This window comes from Eucyclogobius newberryi, unplaced genomic scaffold (assembly GCF_026437365.1).
Source record: "Eucyclogobius newberryi isolate DKJ021-1_F unplaced genomic scaffold, fEucNew1.0.hap1 SCAF_12, whole genome shotgun sequence".
NCBI classification, from domain to species: domain Eukaryota; kingdom Metazoa; phylum Chordata; class Actinopteri; order Gobiiformes; family Gobiidae; genus Eucyclogobius; species Eucyclogobius newberryi.
In genome coordinates this window covers 10,231,482-10,244,417 of record NW_027315746.1, presented here as the reverse complement: position 1 = coordinate 10,244,417, position 12,936 = coordinate 10,231,482, and the positions used below count along the sequence as shown (strand labels likewise).

Genomic DNA, 12,936 nt, shown 5'->3' with positions numbered 1-12,936 from the left:
ACAATGACTCAAATTTGTGCAGGAATAAAATGGTGCTCCGGCGTGACACGTGTGACAGTGTGAGATGTGGTTGCCAGGGAACAAGTTTGTGACGCTTTCTCATTAACTTTAGATGAGCTGTTTCTGTCCAAGCCTCAGTCGCCCCCAAACCAAACTATTGGAGAAGTCTTGGGGAGCCATCGAATATCGCCGCGTTCCCTCCACTATTTCGCACACAATAGAAACCCGGCGATTCCGTATTTAGACGTTGAATTGTCGGCAAACGGCGGCAGTGAGCCTATTCCGCGGCATTTTGGGTAATTGTTCGACAAGAATAGCGCAGCCGGCGTGCAGTATTTTGACACAATTTTGTTTCCGTGCAGCGTACAGTGTGAAGAGAGTTGTCCTCAAAGCGCCTGGAACAACACCCACACGGACGAGCCAGAGGAAACTATGGAAACTATCAAGACGAACAGACTTTTTGTACAATACACAAACACAAGCGACGACAACAACTACTACTACTATTGCTCTTAATGCTAGATAAGATAAGAGACGCTCAAAGTTCAAGAACAGCTGTAGATTAGAGCGATGCAATCAGAAATAAAAGGTGAAGAACTATTAAAGAATGGACTTAGATCGAGACAACTTGTACAAACTGTTCTACTGCATGACGATAGCGACATACTTTGAAGTAGTTGTGATCCTTGTTACTGATCTGCTACGTTCACCTAAAAACAATTACGTTTAAAGGAAATGGCACTTGTCGTTTTCAGATATTTACGCACTCCAAAAAAAACTCATTCTGGCGTTATCGGATTATTGGAGTGGTGAGTAAACAGTTGCGTCTGATGTGAGTAATCGGATTTCTTTCAGATTTCTCACATCTGCGTTGGTTTTAAAGGAAAAAGAGGCAAAAAAAAGAATGCAAACTAATGTGGCAAAGAAACAATTTAAATTAATCGTAGTTTGTCTTCAAAATACAACATTTACTCTAAAAATCCACTAAGTAACTGACACGTGTCACTAGGCGATTTTGACGATCATATTTCTTTTGAGCATGACAATAAAAATCTGATTGATTTAGTGGGTTATCTGATTATTCTAGATTTCTTCTGGCCATGTGAACGTAACCAGACGCTCTTACTTGTGTAGTAGTTTTCCTAATACTTCATACTTCATCCCCACTACCTCGTACATCTACTTGTTTTAGCCAACTGTACTTTTAGTCGCGTTCAATTTCAACACAACGATTAACATACAAACAGTTACTCGTGATGTTTGTTGTGTAAGATCCTTCATCTTTAGAGAGACTTTAAAAAGCTGGCGCCTGTCACTGGGACAAATAACGCCCGATTAATCACAGCGATCGAAGCGGAACGATTGCGCGGCACCGAGACACGAGCCCCCGATGGAGAAAGTCAGTCAAAATCATTTAGCTAATCGCGTCCCATTGTTTAAAAATAAAAAAGCAGAGTACAAAGGAGCACCTCGCATAACAAAAAAAAAGAACACAAAAAAAAAACACACTCAGGACTATATCGCAAACGGGGGAAGCACATACATCAAAAGCTTATTAAGGCCGACGGTATAACTCACAATGACAGCGGTACAAAAAGATAACCATTACATTTAAGTGTGGGCAATGCGTGACTTTGTGCGTGACCTTGTGTGTGTATATGTGTGTATGTGTGTGTGTGTGTGTGTGGGGTATTGTAAAGCGCGGTGGTTGATTAGACTCCGGCTCCCCGGGGATCAATGGTGTACTCGCGGTAATCAGGCGGCATTGTGAGCCTATACTCAATGACACGGTGATGTCACCGGTCTGAATGCTGATGGGGGGGAGGCTGATGGGGGGGGGGGGGAGGCTGAAACGTAAGACGGAAAACACAACGGTGGGACAACAGGAGAATGCCAACGTGCTGAGAGTAATGTACACTGGAGGAATACGGGAATACGTAAGACGGAAAACACAACGGTGGGACAACGCCGGGACAAAAGGAGAATGCCAACGTGCTGAGAGTAATGTACACTGGAGGAATACGGGGGGAAAGTACGGCTCCGGGGCTCGACGGGGGGGTCAGGGGACGGCTCGGGTGGCGTAATGTGTCGGCGGCGTCATTGGGAAAAAACGTACGAAAGGGTCACGTCAGTCTTTATATCCGTGGGTTTCGGAATGATGAGGATATAGCACCATTTCCACAGCGATTAACAATTTAAAACTGAATATTTTAGGATCGCTTTGAATGTAACACATAAAATAAGCTGAAACCCATGATGAATAGAAGAGCCGTACCTTTCGGGCAATTAAGTGCTCGTGAATAAAAGCAGAGAAATTGTACATATTCGGGCCGCACCTGTCAAAAAGTCGCAAGTGCCCACGTCGTAACATGAGATATTTACACATAAAGAAACGTGGTAGTGATGCGCCGGTTGTGTTTTGAACAGACCGTCTTGTGGCGTGCATTTCTCAGTGAATACGAGTTGGATTGTAATAAAACACACAGCATTTTGAAGCTTAACAAACAGAAAACACATCACAGCTGTCCCGACTGTCCCCTCTGTCCTTCATTACTCTGTGTGAGCTGATTTACCCGTGTCTGTGCGTTGTAACATGAGATATTTACACAAAAGATTGTTCCACGTAACGATCCACAGGTTTTCTGTGAGTCAGGTCGGGCCAAGAAAGTCTTGTTTCACTGCGGCAGGTTCTAAACTGCAGAACGCCGTATATCGCATGTCCGCGCTCCACGTGTGCGTCTTTGTGTTCAGCCGCGTCTAGATTCACTTCCTCATTGGACTCATTTCTCAGTGAATATGAGTCTGATTGTAAGAAACACACATCAATAGTTCTGTATTTTGAAGCTTAAACTATAGAAAACCACTGTCCACCGACATCTTCTTCTACAGTGTGTCAAACGCTTGCACTTCCTGCTAGAGTGCCCCCCGGTGGCCGCAGGGTTCAAAGCGTGGGGAAAAAGTAGCGTCTTAAAGTCCGAAAAGTACGGTATTTTGATTTAAAGGTTAGTAGCATCTAACAACATAGAAACCAGGCAACAACTGGTTTGTATGAAATGTGTGGACAATAAAGGAATATCTTATCTTACAACTGTGCAATAAACATGTACAACAATCCTGATACAGCTAAGCGCATTTAAGGACACTCAAAGTTGTCCACTTGACCCTCGACGATCTGCCATTCCGCTGGAGTCGTCTCATTGTGATCCACTGCTTCTCTGCCCGATGCAGTTAAGCTCAAACATTGACATTTCACCCGCTCGACTCCTAACCTCCGTCAGAGTGAGTGGTTCCGACCAATCACAGTGAAGTCTGAACTCCGAGCAGCAGCAGAAAGCTTTAGTCGCCTCATGAATCATTTTGAACAATATGTATAGATATTAACAAGCGATTTAACCGCTTCACTCGCAATACAATTGAAAACTATTTCATACTTTGGTCGTTATTATTTGGAAATTAAGAAATAGCGCTTCGGTTACAAAGTGCTGTTTGAATACCCACAATTAGCAGAAGAAATGTCTTGTTTTAGAGACAGAACTGCCATGGCAAAGGACAAAACCGTCAAATCTGACAATCAAACAAATTTAAACTGTTTCAATTTTTGCTTCGATTTGAACACATTTGTAGCTAGAGAATTCACATTTGTATACGTTTTACAAGACACAGTGCACTTTTCTGTTCCATCAGGGCTCGTTTAACTCCATTTCACGGCATAAAAAGTACGACCAAGCAAAGTGCATTTCTGACTACAAACCACAACTGGCGACAGCTGTTTTTCCACGCACAAGATTGTAATTATTCTCAAAATTTCTCCAAATAAATGAGTTTCAAAGCGAATCAAAAGGAAGCCGTTCCAGACCGGCGCGCACTTGAAACGCTCACTTCAACAGCTCAAGAGCGAAAACTCCCAAACTTGTCATCATCGCCAGACTTTTATTTCCCCCCGTTTCATCAAAGTCCGGTTTTCTAATAGATCAAAACTCACTGTTGGGGGAAAAGAAAAAAGAATAAAGAAAAAATGGAGCATCTTTCGGAGCAGACTGAAGTTTTACGACGGGGAATGCCGATAGCGTCTGGAGCGCCCGTGATTGCCTCGGCGCGCTTTTTTTTTTACTGTTGATCGGGGAGCTGTGTGTAATCAGAATCCCGTCTCCCCCTCGCGCCCCGCCCCGTAATGTATGTCTGCTGCCGTCTGCCCTGTAATACAGCGAAATCCCGGGCCGCGCGATCGAGTTCCCCAAACGCGTACAAATTACAGACGGCCCGTGCGCGCAACCCTGACATTAGTGGTAGGTGTTATTCCTGCCCCCCCCTTCGCTCGCCCCATTTTAATTCCATGTCTGTTTGCTTTACTGTCTGTAATAGCAGGCCTGAACCCCCCCCCCCCCCCCGAAATACAAATATAGGTTTAACTCGGACTTTTTACTAAGCTTTTCGGGTTTTTTCGGTGGTTTTTGGAGGGTCAGATTTCACCGTTTTGTAGTTTTGTATCGGAGGTTTAAAGGCTCGGGCGCAACATGTCACACCGAAGAGAAAGCGTCTTTAATTAAACTTGAAAGGCTGCAAATTATATGATCGGGGGGAAAATTAGAGGCCAAGAACACTCACTTTCATGCAGACGGGGATAAAATACTAAAGTTAAAGGCAGCAATATCCTGTTTCGGTTTAGTTCTAAATGAAAAAAAAGTGTGCATTTGTGAGAGAAAGTGTCGAGTAAACATGATGTGCTATACACGAAACATATCTAAATAACACAAAAGTAAAGTTACAGATTCACATTTCAAATACAAAACTGTATCAACTCTCACTTTTCTAACGCAAAGTGCACAGATTTTGACCTAGATTTTCCGCTTTTGTCTCGATCAGACAAACAATTTGTCATATTGCCGTCTACGGATAAACCAACCACTTATGTCTCATTTTATTTTGGAAAGAGCAGTCAGTACTATCAGTGCACTTTTCCATGACTGTCCAGGGTAATTATGAAAAGAACAGCATGAGCTACTTTTAAAAAGCATTTTTCGATTCATCCGTACATGCAATTTGTGTTTAAGTGCTTTGAATTGTCCGTGTGGAAATAATTGTGCTTTATTTCTTTCCCTCCATGTATTAAATCCAACTGTTTCATGACAAAAACACTTCTCTATTTACTTATTCTTTCAGTTGTTAGTAATTGCGCAAAGCATGCATTATTTACTGTTCTGTTCAATTGTAATAGTTGCTAATGACAGGGATATTCGGCATGATAAAAAATGCATGTGAACTTGCTGCAGGCCAAAGAAAAGAGGTCCTCAGGCCAAAATATGATCAAAACACAGACCACGGACAGTTCCGCTCTGAACATTGTGTGTGGCAGCAAAAAGACGACATGAAATTAGAAAAGCGCCACGTGAATTGTGAATGTATCGTTAACATCTTCAGCTGAATACAGTGAAAAGATATAATTATTATGGACAGCTGATCCAATTGGGAGCGCGTTCAACTTCAATTCTCCGCACCGTCCAAGGCCGACTTTCAGGTGTTTTTCAAGAAGGTCGCGTCCCCCAAATGACAACCGCCCGAAGCTCTGGACACTCCACGTCGAGATGATTACACAGATGACGGAGACGAGGCAAAGGTTTCCACGGGGGGAGAAAAAAAGAGCACAGAATCCTATCGGGGTGCTCGTCCAAGTCGGTGGGCGGAGTGGACCATAATTGAATTACAGTGACCCCGCGACAGCACTATAGTTGAGGGCATGTGTTGCATTAATGCCGTCCCTGACCTCGTCCCGCGCCGGGGCAAAGGGGCGACTCGACCGCACCCCCGGGGTCCCAGCGGCAGAGCGCCGACACTGACCCATTTGTCTGAAAGCCTTTTCTACAGGGGCCGCTCCTGTCACTCACAATGACAGCGCGGAACACGAGACCAGAGATGTCCGCTTCGATGGCGAGCAGCGGCGCTACAGCCACTCGGGCCACGCCTTCTGAAGAAGCAAAGAAATCTGCAAACGCAACGTCGTCTTTCGTTTGATTTGACATGTTTAACGCAAATTCGACGTGACATGATCTAAATGTACTTATTTTACTCGATTCATTGGTCTATCGTGTCTTGATTGACCAACATTTTTATTAATCAACGACGTATTGAAGGTTTTATATGGACAACAAGTGAACATAGTGTGTCATCTTGAGATTTGGGAGTGAATTGTCAGTTTGATATTCCTTTTTTTACAGACGAATACACCGTTTACTGGTAGTTATTGCCTAAAATATGTGTAACTGCATCATCTCCTGTACTCTCGGAGGTCTTGTCACTACACTTTGGCTGCAGATAGACAAAGAAAATAATATTTAATAGGTTTGAAAGCGTTTCCCAGTTAGCCATGTCGCTTTTAGTCGACTACAGCCTCAGTGTGTGGTAGGAACACGTCATTTACAGAAAATCATGACTTATCTGAAATTAAATTCAACATTAAAGGGACAATACGAAACTGCTTGTTGCTCGTTTCCCTGGATGTTATAGTTTTGCCTAGAATGCTGTACAATATAGCATTAAATGTACTGATTTATTCAATTTAAAGGTGTTTTAATCGCTAAAATACCTTGAAAAACATGCATTCTTACAAACCTGCTTGTCTCTACATAATCAAACTAGTTCTTGTCCTACTGTGGAACATAGAAGTCAAATCATATCTGTGAAGACACTCAACAGTAGCATAGTTTTAACTAATATATGACACTCTTTCTACTACTTTGCAGGCCTCTATTGTCGTATACTTGCTATTGTGGCGTTGCATTCACAAGCCGCAGTTCAATAAAAGAGCAATGTGCTTTAGATAAACAAATGGAGCAAGAAAGCAGCGGCGGCGGCAGAGCTTCCTCTCGACTGCACAATTAATTATGTGCAACATTTGAATGAGTTAAATTAAGCATCACACAGAAATAATGGCAGCGCTTTCACAGGGAGAGACTTATCTGCAAAGGGCTTATGCCAATGCGAAGTTCAAAATTACCCTCAAAGAACCTTTCTATTTTCCCCGACGCTTCATCAAAACATATTAATGATGTCTAAATGGGAGGTATTTTGGCGTGTCCGTAGTGATCAAGGCGGCAGAACCAAAATGGCAGCAATAAACACTGGAAATCACAAGCTTTTCTATTGCATTTTACACGGAACCGTCTCTTCCAGATGACTGACAGCTTTAAAAGGCAAGAGATTCCCCGTGTCATGTTGTAGCGACCCACTTCTTCTGTTGCCTAGAAACTTTCTATAAAACTAATTTAGCAAAAGTTTCCATGTCACTGAAATCCACTGTAGAAGAAGAAATGCTTTGGTTGAATCAGACATTTCCGTTGATAGCAGTTATTGTCAGATCCAGCTCTAAGTAAAGGCAGTTTTATACTTCCATTAACAGTTTTGATTAAAGTTTGGAGTACACAAGTAAGTTTTGCCCACAATAATACATATTTCTTTAGATTTTTACCACAACAAATGAGATCTGAACTTGGTAGTCGGGTCGGGTGATGGAATATAATAGGAAACATATAATGCAACACTGTTTTTTTCAGGTTTTTACCATGTTATAACGTTTTTCCCTCTTCAAAAACACAGATTTGTAGCTTCTAGATCCTCTTGCACTGAGCCTCACAAATCACTGCGTTTCAATGTTCCACCGATTGTGACGTCAATGTAGAAATCCAGCTTTTTAGGCCTTAAACCATCCCCAGACTTGTTTAAAGGACTTCTGCCATCAGATCTCATTCATTAAAACTGTGTGATTACCATAACGGTGGCTTAAACAGATAGATTTTGAGTTTTCCCCCATGTTAACTCCTACTGCAGTTGCCACACGTTGAACACAGGAGCGCGCACTGATTAGGCATTAGGTGTATTTTCTAAACATAGGGATTATTTCAGGTTCTGAATCATGAAATGCCAAAGCAAACATACTCGATGTGTAAAGGCCAATAATAATAATGATACAAATATTGCATAATTGGTGCCCTTTATTGTAAGATCTCTGTGGATATGCCAATCTGGAGAGAGAGCGTTTCTTTTGAACGCAGCTCGACGCCAACGAGAGAATTATGTTTCCTACTTTACACCACCCGCTCTTCTTAACGCTCCTTCAGAACTGAGTGACGGGACGATTTAACCAATCACAGACAAGTGCGAACTCTCAGAACACAAGTAGAAGGCATTAGTCAGCTGGAAGCGGCGATGGACAGCTACTACAACGGATTATAATATTGAATATATCGGCTCGGACATAATCAGTTAGTGAATGTATTCGTCCTCCTCTAATGAGTCTATGGTGTGAGTGACCAATGGAGATTCGGCGACAGGAACAGCACGTTGGCTTGTCACAATAGCGCCGTCGTGGTAACAAATGCTTTCGCAGCTGTACATTTGTAAAAAAACGAGAACGGCGGCGGCGGCGGGTTGTACTTACTGTCGGCCAGAGAGGAGAGCACCATGCAGCTGAGCAGAAGAAGCGGTAGCAGCAGCGCCGCCCCCCTGGTCGCGAGGGGCACTGCGACGGGGCGATTGTTAGGCACCATTGTTGGCACGGCGTCCTCCGCGGTCCCCCTGCTAGACACGTCCCACTCGGAGAGGATCAAAGTCTAACACCTGGAGAAACAGGAGAGAGCATTAGCATTCAAACGCTACGTGCATTTGCATATTTGAGGCGGCTGTATCACGCGGCACGGCAAGAAAATATCAAACGAAGGGGAAGCCGGAGGAGACGCCGGCGTTTTGTGTACAAAGACGGGAGCGGCGGCAAAGACTTGAAAATGGTTTTGGGGTCGCCGTTTCACAGACGGAATCCTGTGGGGTCTGTTTCTGAGGTGGTTTTACTGATGTGCTACGAGAGGCCGACAGTGGGTTTGATAAGTCGCAATGGCCAAAGACGGTAATATGCACTTCAGAAGAGTCTAATATTGTACTACAGTTATTCTGGCATGTCCAAATGCTAAGGAAATGGAATAAACCTGAATATAAAGAATAAAACATGGGTTGAATCGAGCAAAATTGTGAGTCACACTAGAATTACCGTATTTTTGGACGATAAGTTGCACCTTTTTTCATAGTTTTGGCCCAGGTGGGACTTATACTTATACTCCGGAGCAACTTGTATGTGATATTATTTGTTATTTTCACATGTGTAACTTATGTTTTTTTCTTATCCATTATGCATTTATTGGCTGGTGCGACTTATACTCCGGAAAATACGGTAAACATGTCTGAGGAAAAAAAGTATCTACATTATATTAAAAAAATACAAAGACTTTTTAACTGAATCTAACTAAATTAGAGTCTAATTTTTCAAAGTCCAGATTATCCATGAAACATGTACAATCTTATGCTGTCGTAAAACGTTTTGTGTTTTGTTTCGCGTCAGAAGAACTGAAACAACTACTGTATTTTCCGGACTATAAGTCACACCGGAGTATAAGTCGCATCAGCCAAAAAATGCATAATAGAGAAGAAAAAACATGTATAAGTCGCACTGGAGTATGAAATGCAGATGCAAGTGTGAAAATAACAAATTATATCACATACAAGTCACTCCGGAGTATAAGTATATAAGTATAAATACAAGTATAAGTCGCACCCCGGCCAAAACTATGAAAAATAGTCCGGAAAATACGGTACTTGGATGAGTTTTTCTTTTGCCAACTATTCTAAATGAATATTAGAGTCCAGACCTCAAACATCAGAATCTGAAATTGTAGCTTAGTAACAAAAATGAGCCGAAAATACCATCAACAAAATCGTCCTTCTGGCTTAAGCCGACGCAGACGACAGACAAACCAATCCACTACAGTGCCACTAAAAACGGGCTCTTAGAAACAAAGAAGAGGTCAGCGCAGAGGATTAAGCCTTGCACCACGGGGATGAGATCAAAAACCCCCAAAGGACCGACTCGACTCCCCGAGGGACCCCCCCCTTTTACTAACGTCGCCCCATTAAGAAATTGAAACGCCGTCTTCCAGATGGGCACGAATTAGCCAAAGTACCATGATCTCATACATCGACGACATGCGTACATAGATAAACGGTTAACAAGACAACACGCGCCCCCCCCACCCACCCCACCCCACCCACATCGCCCACCGGGAGTGACAAAGCAGGTGCCACACAAATTAAACTGAAATGTCCATGAATAGAGAAGGGGACGGCTTCATTGTCTGAGCCGGCGGATGGAGGCACTTGAACCAGAGTCAAGCGCAAATTGGCAAAGGGCCCACACGAGTGAATATGAAGAGCCAATGATAATGGTATTAGACTGGCCTTTTTAATCCGGTTAGATCTTTGAATGTATTGGGGGTCCTTCTTTTGTCCGTTTTGTGCTGGTCGTGTTTATTTTATGATTGTGTTTACTGATTTGAAAAGGGATATTGCACACTGCTGAAACAATGTAGATGAGCCCGAGTTAGCAACAAAGAGACGTGATGTATCCACTGGAAACTGACCAGAAGCTCATCATTTCAGGTAAAATACCGTAGTTTTCCGACTATAAGTCACACCACTTATATTTATACTTATATACTTATACTCCGGAGCGACTTATATGTGATATTATTTGTTATTTTCACACTTTCAACCGCATTTCATACTCCAGTGCGATGTTTTTTTCTTCTCTATGATGCATTTTTTGGATGGTGCGACTTATAGTCCGGAAAATACAGTACTTGCAGTTCTGGTAATAAAGATTATAAACACGGTTCGCAATCTTAAAACCAAAGTTTACCTGTAAGATTGCCAATTGTATCTTTTCCAATTGTGAACTGCAGTTTCCTCCACAAACAAACAAAATCACTGTCTTATTCAGCATAAACGTTGCAATCCCTCTAGTTTAAATCTGTAGAAACGTGTTCTGAAAGACACATGTTTTCAGTTTATATTTCAGTCTTTTTTGTCAATTCTCCTGGATGCGTTTAAAAAGTGAGCTTTGAAGAGTTCTCCGATCATCAAAAAAAGCATCGTAAATCTAATCGCAATTGCTACAGTCCGTTATCATCAAATCAAACAGCTCCATTTATTATTATTACTCTATTATTCAGGGTAAGACGGATGTAGGTACAAGCAATCACATCTGTCCAAAGACACACAATCTTTACTGCTAAATGTAGAATGACCCGATGCTTTGCTGTAATACAAACGGGGATTGTCCAGGAAGTACACGGCCCCGGGCTCAGAGTTACTGGGATGGGCACTTGCGACCCATGACCTTTCAGGATGAGACAGGAAAAGGAAATGAACGAATGAAATGAAGTTATTTTCTAAAGCCATGTCTAGTCTTGCATACAAAAAAACACAAATATACAAAAAAAATGGGTCAAAAGCCACAGAAGATGGTTTCAATAAATGCATTAAGAGAAATATGACATCTAAACCATAAGTACCGTATTTGAGTATAAGTATAAGTATGAGTATAAGTCTCACCAGCCCAAAAAATGCACAATAGAGAAGAAAAAAAAAACATATAAGTCGCACATGAGGATTGCAAGTGTGAAAATAACAAATAATATCACATATAAGTCGCTCCGGAGTATAAGTATAAGTATAAACCAAAGTATAAGTCTCACCCCGGCCAAAACTATGGGGAAAAAAAAGGAAAATACGGTAATGCCTTGCTAATCGTCACTTGCTTACAGATCTAGCATAATAGCATCCGAACGCCATAGCTAGATAAGGAATTGTTGAACATATGTACTCAACAACAGAAAATACAGCAAATAAAAATAATGTCTGGGCACAAATGGGATTTTGTTTAGGAAATGACTAAGCCTCAGTGATAAGGCTTTGATATACGAGCCCGTGTCGGCCGTAGCCCGCAGTTGTAATGTCTAAAGCCATTATAAACAAAATGAGCATCCACATGAGCCGCTAACCGCATTTCTTATCCTTACGCTCGTGCCCAGTGGCCATCTGCGGTGAGTAATCGCGGCGTGGTTAAGGCCAGACATCTCTGTTGATACAGTTAAGCGAGGGTTCCAGGAAAACTTCAAAAAGTGAGGGGCCAAAGATGAAATAAAATCCGAAAAGTTGGAGGAGGTTTTGAGGTATAAGCCGCGCTTTTGTGTCAAGGGCTTTTCGGCTGGAGTGAGCTTACACAAGAAATCAATCAGAAACCTGCTTACTTCCTCTGCCAGTGCACCGAGGTGCGTGGACAACAGTGACCGCTGATGTTTGTTATAAAAAATAATAAAATATAATAAATAAATATAAATAAAATAAAATAAAAATTAAATTAAATAAATAAAATAAAATAAATACAAATAAATTATTAAATATAATACAAATAATAAATAAATACAAATAAAACAAATAAAATGAACAAAATAAACAAAATAAAACAAAATAAAATACAATACAAAATAATAAATAAATACAAATAAAATAAAACACATAAAAAGAACAAAATAAACAAAATAGATCAAATAGATACAATGAATAAAAATAACGATAATGATAACAATAATAATAATGATAACTTGGATAAATAATCAATAATAAATAAATAAAAACTGTATGTTAAAAAAATAGAAGAGGGGAGAAGACACACAGGCACTATTAAAAGAACACAAAAGAGCTTAGGGCTGGCTGGGTGGCCGGTCAGCTTCGCTCTTTCACTGGGTACATAAGTTAGACTGTCAGCAAAACAATGCCCCAAGTATCTGGTGCAGGAAAACTTCCATTCTCAGTCTTTGAGTAATGGGCAGCTGCGTACCTACATAGTGTGGAAACTGTATGGAAAAAAAAATATGTAGAAGAAAAAGTTCAGGCACCTCGCAGACCACCCTCTTTGCAAAAAAAAACCTTCAAACCAAGAAAAACATAAGGCTGGAGATCCGAGAAGGCTACATTTGAAAGTTTTGTGTAGCTCAGGGGAAAAGTAAGGCAAAATGTGTGGTCATAAAAAGCTAAATATAGTGCTACTGGTGCGCT

At 41.5% G+C, this 12,936-nt stretch overlaps 1 protein-coding gene across 14 annotated transcripts in view; it reads right to left on the bottom strand.

Moving 5' to 3' along the window:
• Nucleotides 1–12,936, bottom strand: part of LOC140356045 (receptor-type tyrosine-protein phosphatase F-like) — a 308,485-nt gene that overhangs the window by 188,333 nt on the left and 107,216 nt on the right. For all 14 annotated transcript variants that reach the window (XM_072440741.1, XM_072440745.1, XM_072440750.1 and 11 more), the window contains one exon: nt 8,432–8,610. In XM_072440741.1, the coding sequence (XP_072296842.1) occupies nt 8,432–8,540 (109 nt within the window). In that variant the 5' untranslated portion in view covers nt 8,541–8,610. The remainder of the gene's footprint in view (nt 1–8,431; nt 8,611–12,936) is intronic.